Source organism: Aquila chrysaetos, chromosome Z (assembly GCF_900496995.4).
Source record: "Aquila chrysaetos chrysaetos chromosome Z, bAquChr1.4, whole genome shotgun sequence".
Taxonomy (NCBI): Eukaryota; Metazoa; Chordata; class Aves; order Accipitriformes; family Accipitridae; genus Aquila; species Aquila chrysaetos.
Genome location: NC_044030.1, coordinates 87,232,914 through 87,250,389, shown reverse-complemented (window position 1 = coordinate 87,250,389; position 17,476 = coordinate 87,232,914). Strand labels below are relative to the sequence as shown.

The window sequence follows — 17,476 nt, the reverse complement described above, 5'->3', positions numbered from 1 at the left end:
GACAGAAATCACAGAAGTGCCTTGACTGAAGGAAATGACACCACACATCTCACTGCCCATCCAAACATAAATCACATTTAGTGCTCCACATATTGCTTTACATACAGCTGTGTGGTGTCCTGCTGACTCCAAATACAACAAATAACAGAGGAAGCCCTTCAGGACTTCAGGCACTTCCCTACGCTCCTTTCAGGCCGCAAATCCAAAATTCACACCACGCTCAGTATCTACAGTGGAGAAGTCCCACTATTTGGAATATCTATAGACATCACACTAAGTAAAAACTATCGTGTATGTAGACAGCCTGATCTCTCCTCTACCCTCAATTTCCATTATTTAACAGATCTGCATATTAACAAACCCTCAGGAAACTCACCCGCTTTCTGATGCACTCACTATATACTGCTTTTCACTGGAAGCAGAGGCCTTTGATAAACAAGTAATTGAGGCTGTATGACCAAACAGCAGAGCTCTGGGATTAATCTAGAATCAGGGAAATAAAATGTGAAGTAAAAATAACATAGTCACTATTACTTAACCAGAATATGCATATTCCAGATTTCCATTTTATGTATTATGTAAATATGTATCTGTTAATATACACACACACACATTTAATTAGCATAGCAGTGGCTATATAACCTTGAGTTTGCACAGAATGCTGTTGTAGTACACGAAAAAAAAAGTTTCTACCTAATACTGTAAAGCAAATTTGTGAAAAAAAGCATTTTGCAAACTCATGCTATCAATATTTTTAAACCATAAGCTGTACTTAGCCCAATTTGAATGAAAAAATTGTGTTGCACTGCAACCATAGTTCCGCCCCAACCAAGTATTGTTCACAACCCTATATATTCATAAATAAGTTTATATAAAGCTCATGCATAGATTAAAAATAAAAAATAAAACTGCCCTTTATTTGTCCCTTCTAGAAAGAACTAGTTGCTTTATCCCGTTCTTTCTTTTTACATATACCAGACATAAACATAATTTATGGGGGTAACTCTCAGACATTGAGATTTTTATGTATTCATTATAAACTTTTCCTGAAGCATGTTGCCTCTTTTTTTTTTTTTTTTTTTTTTTTTTTTTTTTTTTTTTTTACAAGAAAGGATTGTTTTACTATTCCATTCCAAGATTTTAAAACTCTTTGTACCAAGGCAAATTACAAGATCATATTCAAAACAAGACACTTGCAGGTTTCAACTCTAGGGCAGCCACTGGCATAAAACAATTAATTATCAACCTTTATCTCTGCTACAAGCCTTTTTCCTCTTTCAGTTACCATGCGAAAAAAAAATGGTTGAATAAAATAACCACCTTAAAAAGTTCTCTAAGTACAGCCTTCTGATCACTGGAATCTGTTTTCACAAAACAATTAAGCAGCTAAGCCTGAAAGTAACAACTAGTTTAGAGCAGTTCCAGAAAAGAGGAAGTAATTACTTAAAAAAATTACTGCAGGAGCAGCAACAAAGTTCAAGAGCAAAAACATCTCTTTCTAATCTGAAATATTCATTAAGGGAAGCATCTTGTGTCAATCCAGGCCTCATGAGAGGGAAGAAGAAAGGACAAGTGAACAGGGCATAGAGAGAACTGAAGACCAAAATAGATACTACAATATCAAAGAATAAAATCATATGGGCAACAATGATACACACTTTAAACACACAAAAAGTTAAGATTATACAGACTTTAGTCTTACCTCTAAATCTAAAGAAAGGTCCCAGAGACATATTTGTCCATCATGGCACCCTGTGACGATCATTGACGCATCCTCCATGAGCAGCAGGGTGGATATGCAGTGTGTGGGGGCTTTACGACCCCACAGGACGATGGGCAGAACAAGGCTGTTCCCTGCCATTTTGCTTACGCGCCTGTCAATTTAATCAAGATAATAAATATTACATCTCAGCAGGTATGCCATTCCTGCACTTAGCACGTTCTTATCCTCACAAAAACTTAAAAAATTAGACTGAAAGTGACAGTACTTTTGAAAAGTGTGTAGTCATCTGGAGAAAGCTCCAGAGTCTAGTTTTCACTAAAGGTTGTTGCAAATCTACAAATGCCTACTATCAGGCATATAGTAGCTGCTGCAGCCCTGGGACTTAAAGTGCTTGTTACTTCAAAATTATTCTCAAAAAGGGTGATTTTGGCAGAAGTACGCGCGTGTATAGGAATATGCTGTTTGGTACCTATACATGTAGGGACATGCCACTTTGAAAAGTATCTTTTGCAAAATGTGTAAGAAATCAAAATTGTGAAGTTACAGTACTACCACAGTTTACTGTATTTTTCAAGTGACTGTTTAAAGAATGTTATTTAATCCATATATGAAGATGAACGCATTCCCTGTTGAGAGAAGAGGTGAGATGGTATACTGTAACTTATTTGAAAAATGGTATATATAGTGATTATGTTTCTTCTCTATAAAATGTTTTTGAAGTCACTTCAGACTGTCAAAGCCAAAAATTTCTTGGTGACTGGGAAATAGAGAACAAACATATTTGAATCATAACTTCAGAGAGAATGAAGACATCATAGAAACTCAAGTTGTAGTAATAAAAAACAGTTAAGAGGATTACCACAAGATTTAAACACCAAAACAAACCACTGTTTTTGTTAGCAACATTCTGAGCTTGCCAACCACTTAAACGTTTTTATTATGTACAATCCTTGAATCCCAGTTTGCTTATACTGAGCTTGTCAATGTATTGTTAGTTCTCCGGCTGGACAAGGGCCAATGCAAGCAGCAGCTCTGGGGACTGCCTGCCTGGACCCCCTGCCTGCACCCCTGTGGCAGGGAACACAAGAAAGTCCATGAGCAGGAAAAGGAAACTGTAAATACAAGACTTTCTTTTGCTTTCCAGGTAACTGACTGAGCTCATGATTGTTTGGGGTATACTTTTGGGGTACATTCTACATTTAATAAATAAAAAAGCTAGAATTTAAGGTATATTTTGATTGCACCAATGGTGAGTTTATAAAAGACGTGAAAGATCCATTCCAGTCACTATTACTCTCTCAGAAACAACTGAAAAATGGTACATGTAACCCATCAAGCAGAGAAGATATGTCAAGAATGACTACATTTTCTTATGGGTCTCTTATTCTGGATTCAGAGTTGTAGGAGTTTACTTCACTGCGGTAAAAGTTTGAGTTATAGAAAGTTATTGCTTGGAGCATTTTGTGATGAATGGGTGAAACAGTTGTGTTAAATAAATAAATAAACAAATGCTTCTTAGGTACTATCTTGTGGAGGTTTATGTTCTGAACTTACCACAGCTCAAACCAGAGCAGAATCTCTGATTTAGAGGAGTATAAACATACCAAAGACAGGCAGGATTCACTGAAGACATTTTTTAAAAATGTGTATTTTCCTGTCTTTCTATAGATACATACATATTCTTCTAGCTTGAGCAACCCAGCAATATTTGCATTTGTTCACAGATATGTAAACTTATTTTACAGCTCTTCAGAAGAGGGAAAAAAAATTCTGAATTATGACAGAGGAAAAATAAAGGTCATCCTGAATCTAAGGTTCACCACAACTGCACTTCTCTACTGCGATAACCACAGTTCCCCTTCATGTCCCCGTGATACTCTGATCAGACAACAGCAATGGTTACAAGGAACTAACTAGCAAACGAGTAGAGTCATGCCGACCCACTGTCCAGCTATTGCCAAATACCACACCACAAAATAATCCCACCTGCCCTTTTACCAAAGGAAGCACAAGCACGAGCTCCAGATTTCCGTGGAAGTTGTGGGAATTTAATCAACTAATCTTCAGTTCCACTGAAAACTATCATGCAAGGTTTAGCGGCTGTCCTTTGAGACAAACTCAAATTTCATATAAACACAGACAACTACAGAGATCTTTTGCACCAACCACGAACTTGACTTTTTGATCTTACATTACCCTGGCCATTCCCAGTGGTTGCTCCCACACTTAAACAAGTGCTTTCTGAATCAAAAATACCTTCCATTTCAAAACATTGTTTTTTACTATACTACATGGAGTTCAACACAAATTAATGTCACCTCTCACCTATATAAAAATTACAGTGCAATTTCTACAAGAAAGTAGTTTTTTATTAATTTTGACAAATGCTGCATATACTCCTAGTGCAACCAACCTCTGCAGCCAAAGAAATCGAACATGATAATGTACATGGAAAAATGGGGGAAGGGAAGACAGCAAGAGCAGAATAATGAATAGCTAAGTATTACAAACTGTAAAACAGCTTACAGGGCCAGCTGGACATAGCAAGCCTCAAACTTCCGAAAAGTGAGAGATGCATTATGGTTTTTCACAAAATCCCTATCATAAAAACAGTAATTTCACTTACTATGAAGTGCCATTTTATGCCAACTCTTTTCTCACATCCAATTGGACTATCTTTATTAACAACTACTTATTTTAGTCAGAGTTGTTATTTAATGAACAAGTATAAATAAAGACCAACAATCAAGCATTTAATCTACTGCAACATACTAAAAGCTACCCTGGAACTAGAAGTTGTAAAACATGCCTGTAAATGTAGTGTTAATTGTTATGCAATGGTAGATCAATTGTTCTGTCTGGATGATCACAATACAGAACCGTAAAATAATGAAAAAATTTTAAAGAATCTGGTGACTTTACCAAGAGCTACAATTCTAAAAAATTATTGCTTTAGAGTGAAATAACCATTAAAATATAGTGAAAAACAGAAATAAAGTGTTGGGATGTAATACAAAAATATGCAAACAGCAGCAACAAAAATCACCAAAACAAACAAGCAAAAATACACATTTAACTCTTTTACCACCTGTTTTTTGTAATGAAATAAAACAAAGGACACACTAGGAAAGGTGGGGAGAGATAGAAATGTCTTTGCTTTATATATACTAAAGCACTTGAATACCAACCAAGGTACAACATTCTTTACAAACTGTTCTCCCCTTGCTACCTGCAAAAAGCTCCCTTAGCAGCTCCACTACTGTGGACTAGAAATGCAAAACTGTCCAGATTAATCCTGAAAGATGCCACAACTGCAGCCCCCGCCGGTAACACACACAGAGCATTCCTCTCACCCCCCTGACTAGAAGACATGCTGGTTAGCAGTGATCGCAAAAGTACTTGTTTGACCACAGTTCCTCCAAGGGTATTTTTCATGACAGTAAATGGTATTTGATCATCAGTGTCATCTATGCACTAAGTTTTAATGGGTAATAAAGCAATCCATCAATAGTTTCAGAGCTGAAAAAATCTAGCAGTAAAAATCCTGATAAGCAACACGAAAATCTCTTCTCGTTCCTTTCATTTCCTATTGCTCACAGATCAGGGACCAAGTCACAGTATTTACATGTCACTTGATTGTTTCAGGGATGCAAGTGGCTACACTTTTGAATAAATACAGAAGCTCCCCTAGCAGGGCACAAAATTGTTCCTCGAAATTTTTAAGTCAGTTTAATGCTCTTCCAAACTACTTATAAAAACTTTAAAATCGATAGCACTATAAATATATACTTAAACTGAATTTTCAAAAGGAACGTACAGGATATTACAACACACAAAAGTATTAGCACATATAAGTAACCTAATGCATTTTATATTTTCCATGCAGAAAAACACGAGAGAAAGCACTGAAAACATTAACAGCAATATACTTTCTAAAGGCTTACAGATATTCACATTTCAAAACTTTTATCTAAGAGAAACAGAATTCTTAGAATATTTCTTATCAACCCTCGGGAGAGAGAGCAAAAAGAAAAACTACCTCTTTCCTTCTAGTTTTTTATTATGGTACCGCAATGCCTTCATTAAAAACTTCATTTTCAGGAAGTACCACAAGCTCATTTTAACAGCTGAAGAATTCGGTCTACAAAGAACAACCCTTCTCTATCATTGGCGAACACTGAATACATCCCCTGCAAAGACTAAAACTCACTTATTGTCTGTAAACAATCAATAATTTTTTTACATCAATGATGACAAACTACAGTGGCAAATAAACATTGTACCATTGACAAATGGTCAAAAAGCATGCAGTGAGTCATTACAAATGAAATCCCACGTTCTAGTTATTTATACCTTTTCTAGAATAAACTATTTTTGCAGAAAAGGGAACTGGAACTTTGAACTGGAAAATGGAGACGTCAAACTGAGTAGAGTTCTTCCTCCTTAATACCCCTGTCTTCATTGGGCTTGTTAAGTTCTTCTCTATCACTTCCAGAAGCGCCAGAATCCCAGTTTCCTTCCTCCAAACACCCAGTAAAAGAATGAGTTGGTGGTTTTGCATGTATGTAGGGGTGTATGTGTATATATAAATGTATGTATGTATAAAAGCATACTTGTAGCTATTTTGCTTCACTTACAAATTACCTCCCCCAGAGACAATAAATATACAGATGCAGGGATGTGGGAAAAGACTTGACAAAAGCAGAAGCTCTCTTTTTCGTTCTCTGCCCCACAACAAAGGATCTTTTCTCTCCCTCATATTTGTTTTTTCATAAGGTAAGAGTTGCAATGTAAATCACAGCATCACTATCATTTGCAGTATCCTAGGAAGTTATTTCCACTCACATCTTTGGAGTCAAAGCCCCTCTTCTTCAGTACCTTTGCACAACCCTGATAGGTGACACTTGGTATCCCAAACCCATATAGTCTCTCATACTCCCTCTGAATTAATGCTGGCTCTTCCGCTACTCGCCTACAGCAGATAACTGCTGCTTATACCTGGAAGTTGCCATCTCTTTGAGGATGTACCAGAATAGTCCAGGGTAGCAGGGCATGTTTCGCCAGACACAATGACTAGAAAAATATAAAATGAAGATGGGGGGGGGGGGGGGGGGGTTTCCCATTAAAACTAAAGTATCTTAGATGTCTGTTTTTCTGCTGTTGTATCTTTACCTAACTGCAAGCACAAATGCTGAACCACCCCGATAGCCTTCTACTGGATCACTCCAACACATCAACATCTTCCTTGTACTGGGAAGCCCCAGACTGCACACAGTCCTGCAGTGCAGCCTTGCAATCCTTCCTCTCTTTTTCTTGGCCTGCTGGCTACAGTCTTGCTAATACAGTCCAGCATGCAACTCTCTTGGCCACAAGGACACACAGCTTCTTATCTACCAGGATGCCCAGGTCCTTTACTGCAAAGCTGCTGTCCAGCCCGTTGTCTCCCAGCCTGCGTGCCATTTCAGATGCAGGACTTTCCATGGTCATCAGGAACTTCCCCCCATTACCATGACCTTCCAGACACAGAGAGCAGTCTCCCAACCACATCAGCCACTGTCTGGTCCTATGGATTTTGATTTTCCCCCGTAAAAACCAAGGCAAAAATGGCACTGAGTACCTCAGCCTTTTTCATGCTTTTGTTACTAGGTGCACTACATTGTCAAAATACAAGCCAGTTAAGAGTTATAGACACATACATGTCAGTTATGTTCTTTGTATTTAAAGAGAAAGTGATTCTTCAGATTAGCAGATGATCCAAAACCTCTAAAAATAATATGCTAATCTGGTAGAATAGTCAAGTGACTCTTTCAACTTCACTGCTTAAGGCTGGTATTTAGGCGAATTTCATAATCTGGGATAAATTCCTATTTGAGTAAAGCTATTAAACTGATTTCTTAAGTACAACATATTAAATATTGAATCAAAGACTCATATAAACATCTTTATCAAACCATAGTCCTCTAAACACTAACTAGCACTTTCAGGACTCGTAAGCTATGGTAAACTACTCACAGCTAACTTACTGAACCAAATTACAATCAGAAAACATAATAGTAATTTCAGATCAAAGTCTGATAATGACATTACAAGGCAGATGCATAGAAAAATTTTAAAGTTAACAGTAGCTTATTATTCAATATAATCAGGGGAATGACTAGGTAGGATAGCCACAGGTATAAAGACAAAGGTCAGATGCACGGTCAGAAAGCTTTATAACAATTGTTTCTGTAACAGATTAAAGGTAGAGTCATGTAATTTTTCTGCCTCATCTGCCATACAAAATAAAACTAATATGCAGCAAATCAGAATAACACCTAAACAAAAAGCTTCTGCATACAAACCACAGCAGGACTCAAAGTCTTTATCATATGGGTTATTACCTTCTGCCACAACTCACACTTGGAAAGTAATTCCAGTATTTTAAAAAATTATTAGCATTCCTGTCCATCTGGTTTTTGCATATACTTTCATCTTTCCAAGTGATAGCAACAGACAGGCAAAAAAAATCACAAACCTTCCTCCACCTGTATACAAACTGTTCCTGAAACAGGAGCATTCTATTTGCAATTTTCTCAAGTTTTCCCACAACTTTCCGTCATGATGGGAAGTCTCAAGACCTCATTAAATCTCGTAAGCCTCAAGTTATTTACCCTGAAACAGCATCCATAACAAGGATTTTTACAGCAAGAAAAAGCACCCAAACAAAATTAATTTATGGTAGGAAGCCCAGCAGCTAGTGAAAGCTACTTTTCCCCTTCGCATTGCCCTGGGACAATAAAACCAGAGTCCTTTCGCACCTGTCACTGGCAAGTGGATGTAATCCTCTAGCTGGTAGTATTTCCCCGCCCGGTGTGCAGGGAAAGAGAAACAGTTGTGGCCAGTACAGCATCCGATACGTATGTAGACTTCCTTGCCCTCATATATTCCAGTGGGTAGATATATGAGGAAAGGTTTAAAAAGAAGCAGGGATAATGATGTTGCAGGCTGCACAAGTAGAAAACAAAGTTAAAGGAGAGGAAGGAAGAACACGGGATTGGAGATGTCTCCAGGTGAGATAACGGGAAGGTACAATTAACACTGTCCTTCAGTACAACTAAACACACTGCCCAACTCATTTGATCTGCTGATGACCTTCAAAGCACAGACGAGGCAGACAGAAGCACACAACTTCTTCACCCTCTTACAGCACCTAGCCCTAACAATTTGCGCACATAACTTTAAAACGTCGATAATATTGCTAGAACTACAAATCCAGGAGAGTAATTTCAGTTCTGTCACAAAAAGAAACTTGTTTTAGGTTTAGCCTGTGTGCATGAACACTAAGCAACCATTGTGTTGCTGATCTGGCATATGTGACCACACTGGAATTAACAGTTACCTGGGCACTTTCAGAACCACTGCATGCCTAAGTGCTACGGATTGCTCTAGTCTGGAGCAAATCACAGTGGTATCTCCCAAACAGAGACAGAGGATATCAGCTGTACACATAAATCCAGTCAGATTGGCAGAATACTTCAGTACTTTCATGTCCCATTACAGCACTGTAGCATGACACTGCCCAGATTGAGCTCAGCGAGCCCCGTGCTGCTGCCCTTGGGGATGCGGATCCAGGTACACCAGGCGCACGGGAAGGATACAAGGCAGGCCAGGAGAGAGGAACATGTCTTTTGGGAAAGAAGTAAATCTACCTTTGTCTTAACAGAGCACAGTAAAAGCCAAAAAGAGCTCTTTCCAAACACATTTATGTCAATTAAAGCACATGCATATAAAGAATTAACCTTAGGATATGTGTGGACACCAAAAGAATCTGCCAAAAATAAAAAAAAGTCTATGAATTGACTGTTTCTTTATCATACATGCTCTTAGTATGCAACAGTTCCAGAACGAATCACTAAAGGCTGTCAAATGAACATCGGCTTTTAAATAAACGTAACTGTGCTTATGTTCAAACAAAGCAACTCAGAAAGGATAAGAATAAATCATTCCTTTCCCTATCAATGTTTACCACATGTTAATGCTATTTTTCTGTATTTTCAGCAGAATTTAAATTACATTATTAATCAGATTTGCCACCAATAAGTACAGAGATGGCTGCCAGCCATGACATCAGGACAAACCTTCTAAGTGGATTGCATATTTAAAGTGAACAGCAGTTTTTATGCCTAATATTTTTCACGCATACAGAATCCTTCATTCAAAAAAGACATTAGTTAAGCATTTTAACACCCCTCCTAAAACCATTTGCATAAAGACAATCATACATTTATGGTAAAGGCTCATTTCTGTTACATCATGGCGTCCATTTGAGTAATCCAATGCATTTTATAAAAATCTGATTATTTTAATTTTAATTACAAATGACCTTTTCCATTTAATACTTGGGGATAGAGAAAAAGGATTAACGAGGTAGGAAGAAGAAGATTAAGTACTTTACCCAGAGTTGCAGAAATCTTTCACTATCAGAACCCACATAATTAGACAATCACACCTTTCTTTAAACAGATGGTAAATAAACAAACAATTCTGTTATTAAATACAAACGGTCAGTAAAGTTTGCTATGTCAATTAAATTGCACTCGTTTCTGAAGGTCTGTCAGTAACTTTCAGAGTCTTTTGGAATTAGTTCTGAATCACTAGACAAAGAGATGAAGTGCAAAATATTTTTGCTTTATTAACCTATCATTAATCTAACAATATTAGTTTGAATCACAAAACAGCTAAGGTTGGCAGGCACTTCATGGGATCACACTCTCCAACCCCCTGCAAAAGCCAGGTCAGCTACAGCAGGTTGCCCCCACCGTGTCCGGTTGAGTTCTGGATATCTCCAAGGATGGAGACTCCACAACCTCGCCCTGTACAACCCCTTTTCCAGTGCTCAGCGACCCTCCAGCTAGGCTTTATGCTGCCAACAGCAGGCCTTTGAGCCAGACCATTCCGTGGGTTTTCAATCCACTTCACTGTCCACTTATCCAGACCCATACGTCAACAGCTTGTCTGTAAGGATCATACAGGAAACTGTGTCTAAGCCTTACTATAGTCAAGATAAACAACACTCACTGCTCTCCCTCATCCACCAAGCTTGTCATCTCATCACAGGAGGTTATCAGGTTAGTTATGCACAACTTGCCCTTTGTAAATCCACGCCAACTCAGAAGTCTGAGAAAGCTTTCAAAACGGTAATACTTTTTCAGCAAATAAATCTCAGGTTTTTTGTTGTTTTTTTTTTTTTTTTTTTTAGCTAAATGAAATTTTGGACAATATCTGCAAGATACAAAATACTATACAACAATCTATCAGGTCAGGTCTTACACTTTGACACATGCAACAAATCATTATCATTTCAGCCTGCATCTGACAGGCACTGAATACAAAACTTAGAGAATGATAACTGTGCTTTTATACTTTATCCAATTAACAGCACGCCTTTCTGATTTGCAACTACAAAAAGATTATTGCAACACTATGCTAAAAACTACTTACAAAAAGAAGTATTTAAAAAAATGTAGTTTTTCACTAAGAGTATTATGAGTAAACAAGTGAAGAATGCAATCAATTTTGTTAGCTGTACAATCAAGAAACAATTTGTTCACGATGACAGCAAAGTCAGGAAACTGGTGTAGCAAAAAGATAGGTAAACCAGTGTGGTGGTGCATTTCTTTGCCCCGCTCCGGGCTGATTTACAAACTCGGGAAGGCTCGCTGGCCCTTCACGTGAGTGTACGGAGCCGGGCAGCGAAGCAACCCTTGGCTGTGCCAGGAACTCTTACCCAGCCGAGACAGGGAGATATGCTGTGCGTCTCAAGGACTCCTGCTGCCCGGCGGAGGGAGGCGGGGGACGGGAGTAGAGATAGCCACTTCTCATAACAACCTGCAGCCAGTTCTCTCTCCTCACGACCTGGAGACCTTGTTATTACAGTCCTCCCTGACAGGCTGGGAGCAGCCCCTATCTGTGTTTGGAGTTCTTCTTGGTCTCGGAGTTTCCCTTATCTGCATGTGAAATGGTACCAGCACAGCTGGCATCCCAGCAATTTGTTGATGACAAAAGTCAATCACCTCCCGAACCTACAAGCAGCGGTACTACGGGAGGCCCTTGGAGCTCTCCCGGACCGCAGCAGGCTGGGACCAGCATCTCTCCCTGAGCGGGACGCCTCTCGGAGCTCCCAAACTCTCCTGTTTGTTTGCCAAAATCGGAGGTCTGTCGCCGAAAGCCGACACGGCCTGGGCTGGTTCTCTCCGCTCGAGGCTCGACCTTTCGCCCGTTGAGAGAAACACCAAAGCATTCGAATTGAATATTTTCACTGACCTCGAGGGGAATTTTTAACAGGCATACCTCTTTTTCCTCTCTCTCTTTTACTCTCTTTTATTCTCTTATATGTCTTTCTCTTAGTGTCTTTATGCACATGCGTGTACTAACCTGAATAGTCTAAAGTAAGTTATAGCAAGTATATTATGAGATGTAAGTGATTACTTTCAAATTTATACTTAAATTACTGTCATGATTTTTATTCAACCATGAATGGATTTTAGGCTGCTATTGCACTCATAATCCCTTTAGATATAAACTGTTGCCCAAGTCTGGGACTAGTTGTCGATCCAGCTGCACCTACACTCCGACAGGAGTTTAGAAAGCAAGGGGGTCTGCTCTGAACCTTGTGACTCAACGGGAGGGTCTCCCTTACCCTTTCCCACATTCCCTTTTACCCTATTACGTTTTCGGTCCCTATATACATAAGTTTAGTTTGATTCTGACTTAATTTTCCTGTGTGCATTTCATCCATGTACTAAGCAATAGAGTGAACCTTGCCATCGAATTCTGTGAAGTTGCACTTTTATACAAATCCCTGTTAAATCACTTTTCTATTACTAATAAAATTGGAGGTGATTCTTTAAGCAATTAGAACCCCTCTCTCTCATTTTTAAATCCCCCCCCCTGCCCCTGACAACCAGGAGCGTTAATGCCACCCTCATGCACATGGGCATCCATGCACACACAAATACACAGGCAAAATGGGATAGCAGCTGGGGAGTTAAACTGGAACTACATTCAGTTTGATACTCAACTTCACTTGTTACAATACACAAAAAAGAGCCCCCAACAGCTATCAAGGAGAACTGATGTATCCCTACATAAGCAAGAGGTGCAAGGACTTTCCAAAGGCCCCAATTTCATAAGCACAGCACACTTAATTTTACTGCTATGAATATTCACACTGACCTCACTAACCCTACTCACTGAAACAGAACTAAGCATATCTACAGGAGAGAACTAACTTACTGTTTTGAACTTGGTCAAAACTGTTATGTTTATATGAAGTGAAAAGGTGATTTCAATCCAGGTAATAATGACTAACAAGCCAGACCATCATTCTCATTACGCTGATCAAGGATTAAAAAATTAATGGTACCTGGCCTTCTTTTATCCCCATGTACTTTGTTGATTCAAAATTCATCACCTCACATCTTCTTTTGCTTTTCCCCTAAATCAGGAGCTTCTCCATAACATTATGCAGCCAGTACCTATACGTCCCCCAAAGTCAATTTATCTGTAAGAGCTATCTCCAAACTGCAGTGCTACATCACCTAACACATCTGTACTTCAAGCACCCCGAGACGATACTTGTCGCGGGGCTCTGTGTCTTGAATGGGCCATTAAGTATTACGGTAGTCTAAATAAAAAGATCATGTTACTGTCAAACCTTCCCAATACACTCAAGATCAAAGATAAATTCAACAAATGCAAACTTGTGTCACAAAATAGAAACTGGAACGTAACTAGTTAAGACATAAGCTCTTCCTTAATCTTCAGGTGGCAATAACAAGAAAGACAATCCAATTAAAGATTATTGCTTGCCCCTTGCCCCAGCTGAGTGAATGACTACAAAAGTCTGATTTAGAAGTATTTAACAATATGAAGGTGAGATTGGTTATCCTCCCCAAAGCCCCACCATTCCCTGTATAGGTAGAAGGTTATAAAACAAGAAAGAAGAGATAATAATAAGTTGGGACTCCAAATCCTTCATTATAGTTAACAGATACCTTTGAAAGCCGTTCGCAGGTTTTTCTGGCACTTAATTTGATGACGCATTAAATCCGCATATATTTTTCCTGTTTAAAATTGTCATGATCACATGAAAGACAGTTATCCAAAGCAGTTGCAGAGTAAACGCTAAATCATATCCCTAGTTTCCAGTAACGCCACGGCTGTCACAGAAAAAGGAAATAGATCAGAGAGGCAGCGATGTAACAAAAAATGGGCATTAAAAGCAATTCGACTTCCGACAACGGATTATTTCTGTACAGAGAGTCACTCTTTAGGTGACTTTCCCTTCACAGAGAAGGAGCTCTCTGTCCCCTTAACAACCGGCCGCTTACTACCGACCCCCGCGACACACGCGAGGCGTTACAGCCCGGCTGACCCCGGCCCGGCGGTGCGGTCTGGGTGGAAACTTGTTGAAAGCCCAAGCCCTAGCCCCGGAGGCGTTGCGGCGGAGAGCCGGTACCCGGCATCGCCCGCCCAGGTGAAGCCGCCCGAACCTGCTGCCGCAGGGCGCCGGTGGGGATGCGGCGGCCGGGGCCGGGGCTGCGGCGGGCGCGCAGCGGTGGAGCGGGGGGGCTCGCACCGCACCGCGCCGCTCTCAGCCGCCCGGCTGCGCGGAGCCGAGCGCGGCCGCGCACGGAGCCCCCTTCCACCCGGCCCGCGGCGAGGGCACGCCAGGCCCAGCCCTGCGGCCGGGCCGGGCCCACGCCGCCGCTGCCCACGCCGCCTCAGCGGGCCGGGGGCGGGAGACCGCAGGCCGCCGCCACCTGCTGCCGCCCGCCGGGGGCGGAGGCTGCCACCGCCCCCAGGCAGGTGCCGGTGCCACCGCCGCCGCCGCCCCCTCCCGCACGACACGGCGGCCCGCCCCGCCGCACGGGGGGGCCCGAGGGCCGACCGCCAGACCGGCGGGGGCCGGGGCAGGGCGGGGGCCGGCGGCGAGCCCCGCCGTGCGCCGCCGCCCGCGGGAGAGGGTCCCCTCCGCGCGAAGGCTGCCGGCGGCCGACGGGCCACTCACCTGTCCCCGCCGGGGCGGTGGGGAGGGTCCCCGGGCGCCGCGCCCCCGCCGCGCTCCCTCACCCGCGCCCGGTGACGGCGACCAGCTGACACCGCCGGCTGCCGTGACTCCTACCACCACTGTCGCAAAGCCCCCGGCCGTCGTGACTGACGGCAGGCAGAGGCAGCCGGCGTCGCCATGGAAACCGGGCGGCGGAGCGGGCCCCGCTCTGCCGCGGCGGCTGCGTGAGGCGGGAGCTCTTCGGCGGGGCCCCGGCGCGGCGAGCGGGGCCGGGTGGCGGCGCCGCGGTCAGGAACGGCGCGGCGCGGAGCGGGCGGCGGGCTCCCCGCCGCCCCGGTTTGGGCCCACTTGGCGGAAGAGGGGCTCGCGGGGAGCGCCTGCCGGGAGATCTCCGGGAAACTTCCGGGGAGAGACTTCTGCTCAGCCGTTACCGAGGGGCTTCGTCACGGGCAGGGCAGTGGAACGGCAGCGTGGTGGAAATACTGCCGGTCTGAGGATGAAAAATGCTGTCCTCTGACACCTGCTCGAGGACAAATTTATGCAAAAGCACGTGCGGGGTGTAGAAAGCCTGTTGATATGTTGTCAGTAATGACACTGCAAAACTGCGTAGAGAAAGTTCTGGCTTTCATTTCTGGTTTTACTTAGTTTATCCTGGAGTGTGGTTAATACAAAGATTTCACTAATCTCTCTCTCTTTTTTTTTTTTTTCCCCTTACTGCATCTGAGCATTTACGCCTCCTCATATTTTCAGTTCTTGTCACACTCACTTTGCTTTGTAAAAAAACTATAGTATCAGGAAACTGAAAAAAAAATTACGTAATTACTGTCTGCAAAAGAGAAGTGTCACCCCCATAATGTCACAAAAACTAGTCAATAACAAAACCAGGACAATTTTTAAGTTGGCACGTTTTGAGGGAATTCCTGCCCTATCCTTCTTCCAACTTTTCGGTGAAATAAAGGAGAGGTCTTGGCAGATAGCAAGACCTATTGACTTTATTTCTTTAGTCTCTTTGCAACCGCAACGTTTTTACTGTTGGGTTTTCGTATGCGTGAGTAATGGGTTTTAGTTACATACAAATCATCAAAGATGCTGATGCTAACGGCAGTTCAGTGGTGGTTTTCTCCTTTCTATCAGCTGTTTTGACAGTGTGCATCAATACATCACAGCTGTTTAGGACAGAAAGGGAAAATTATTTCTGCCGTTGAAACTGGAGACAACATTTTCTCTTGGCCAGAAGTAATTAAAATAGTGAAATGAGTTCACAACTTGCTTTACTATATGTTGGCACATAACACACTACCTATATGGGAACTTGATATTGGATACGTTAAATACCACCAGTTCCCTAAAGACAAAGCAACTCCACATTTTTATTGCTGTTGAATTAGTAAGCAATTTCAGTTCAACTGCGGAATATAAAAGTATGGATAAACATTGTTACTACGTTGGTATATTTTTGATGATAAAAGTAATGGTGAGATATATCAGTCTATCGGTATAAAGATATGCAAATTACATACAGCCACGTGACTCCTGGCAAGTGAGCATGGATACCCTGTCATCCAAGAACAGATGCCTGTCTGTAACAGCAGCCTATTTAGCATGTGAATTACTTTCAGCTGGGAGAATGGAGATTCTCCAGTTGTCCTATAGTAATAAATTCCTGAAGCCAATGTTGCTCAACGTCATGTGGCATTTTATCAGAACAGGAACAGGTATTTTTTCTTGCTCTCATGTTTAGAGAGATTGTTTTAAAGTAGCTGCTATAAAAGGCTCAAGGATGTTTTTTGAGTTATGGAAAACATTAAGTTTTCTTAAAATAAGGTGCTAATAAAAATGTTAAACATTTTCACTTTGTTAATTATACCATTTTATCTGTCTCGCCATTGTACACATGAGAAGGCTCAGACCTTCTTTACTTTTACCTTGAGGATGGTCAAAGCCTGGGACAGGTTTCCCAGAGAGGTCTCCAAATCTCCATCCTTGGAGATGCTCGGAACTGCCTTGGCAGGCCTGTAGCTACCAGGCCACAAGCAGCCTCCCAGGGTGCCTTCCCGATCCAGCAGTTTCTCAGTCCTATGTTGTTCTAGTACACAACACACGTTAGTGAGCTTCAGACGCAGCAGATGATGCCTGCCGGGGAGGTGGGATGGAGTATTTTGACAACTGAGTTTCTTTGCTGATTTTGTACATCTGGTACTACTGGTCTCAGAAGCAGCTTCAGCAGCCAGTGTTGGTCTGAGTGCTGCTCTACTCGTCCTCAAAAATTACAGTGGAGCAGTAAGACCTGATTTCCTCTGTTTCAACTCTTGTTAACAGAAAGCTTGCAGGATAAAACCTGGCTTATTTTTTTTAGTTCCTACGTTCCTAGAGTTAGTTCTGGCCAAAGCACTGGTGCAGGCCCTGGAACAGAAAGGCCGAGCGCAAGTTCTCCCCGTTCCTGAGGAAGGAATGGCGTCCAGCCCCTTGCTAGACTCCGCAGCTACTCCCCGTCGCAGTGCTCAACCCTCCTCCCACCGCCGGGGCTCCGCAGCCGGGCTTCACCCGCCCTTCTCCTCAGCCGCCTTCTGCCCCAGACCAAGATGGCGCGTCTCCCGCAATTCGCCGCGCTTGCCCCTAACTAAAATGGCTGACGGCCGGGCGCGGCTTCACCCCTTCCCTCGCTGCCCTCTCTCAAAATGGCGGCAGCCGGGCAGCGGCTT

The 17,476-nt window shown here is 42.1% G+C and overlaps 1 protein-coding gene across 8 annotated transcripts in view; it reads right to left on the bottom strand.

Moving 5' to 3' along the window:
* Positions 1-17,464, bottom strand: part of WDR7 (WD repeat domain 7) — a 151,801-nt gene extending 134,337 nt beyond the window's left edge. Inside the window, exons 1-4 of one of the 8 annotated variants that reach the window (XM_030004988.2) lie at positions 14,775-15,021; positions 13,759-13,923; positions 1,703-1,874; positions 377-483 (exon numbers count right to left, since the gene is read on the bottom strand). In XM_030004988.2, the coding sequence (XP_029860848.1) occupies positions 377-483; positions 1,703-1,861 (266 nt within the window). In that variant the 5' untranslated portion in view covers positions 1,862-1,874; positions 13,759-13,923; positions 14,775-15,021. Of the gene's footprint in view, positions 1-376; positions 484-1,702; positions 1,875-5,762; positions 7,730-13,758; positions 13,924-14,774; positions 15,022-16,699 lie in introns of those variants that run through there. The other 7 variants (XM_030004989.2, XM_030004987.2, XM_030004984.2 and 4 more) reach the window with 7 other exon arrangements.
* Between the last annotated feature and the right edge of the window lie 12 nt (positions 17,465-17,476).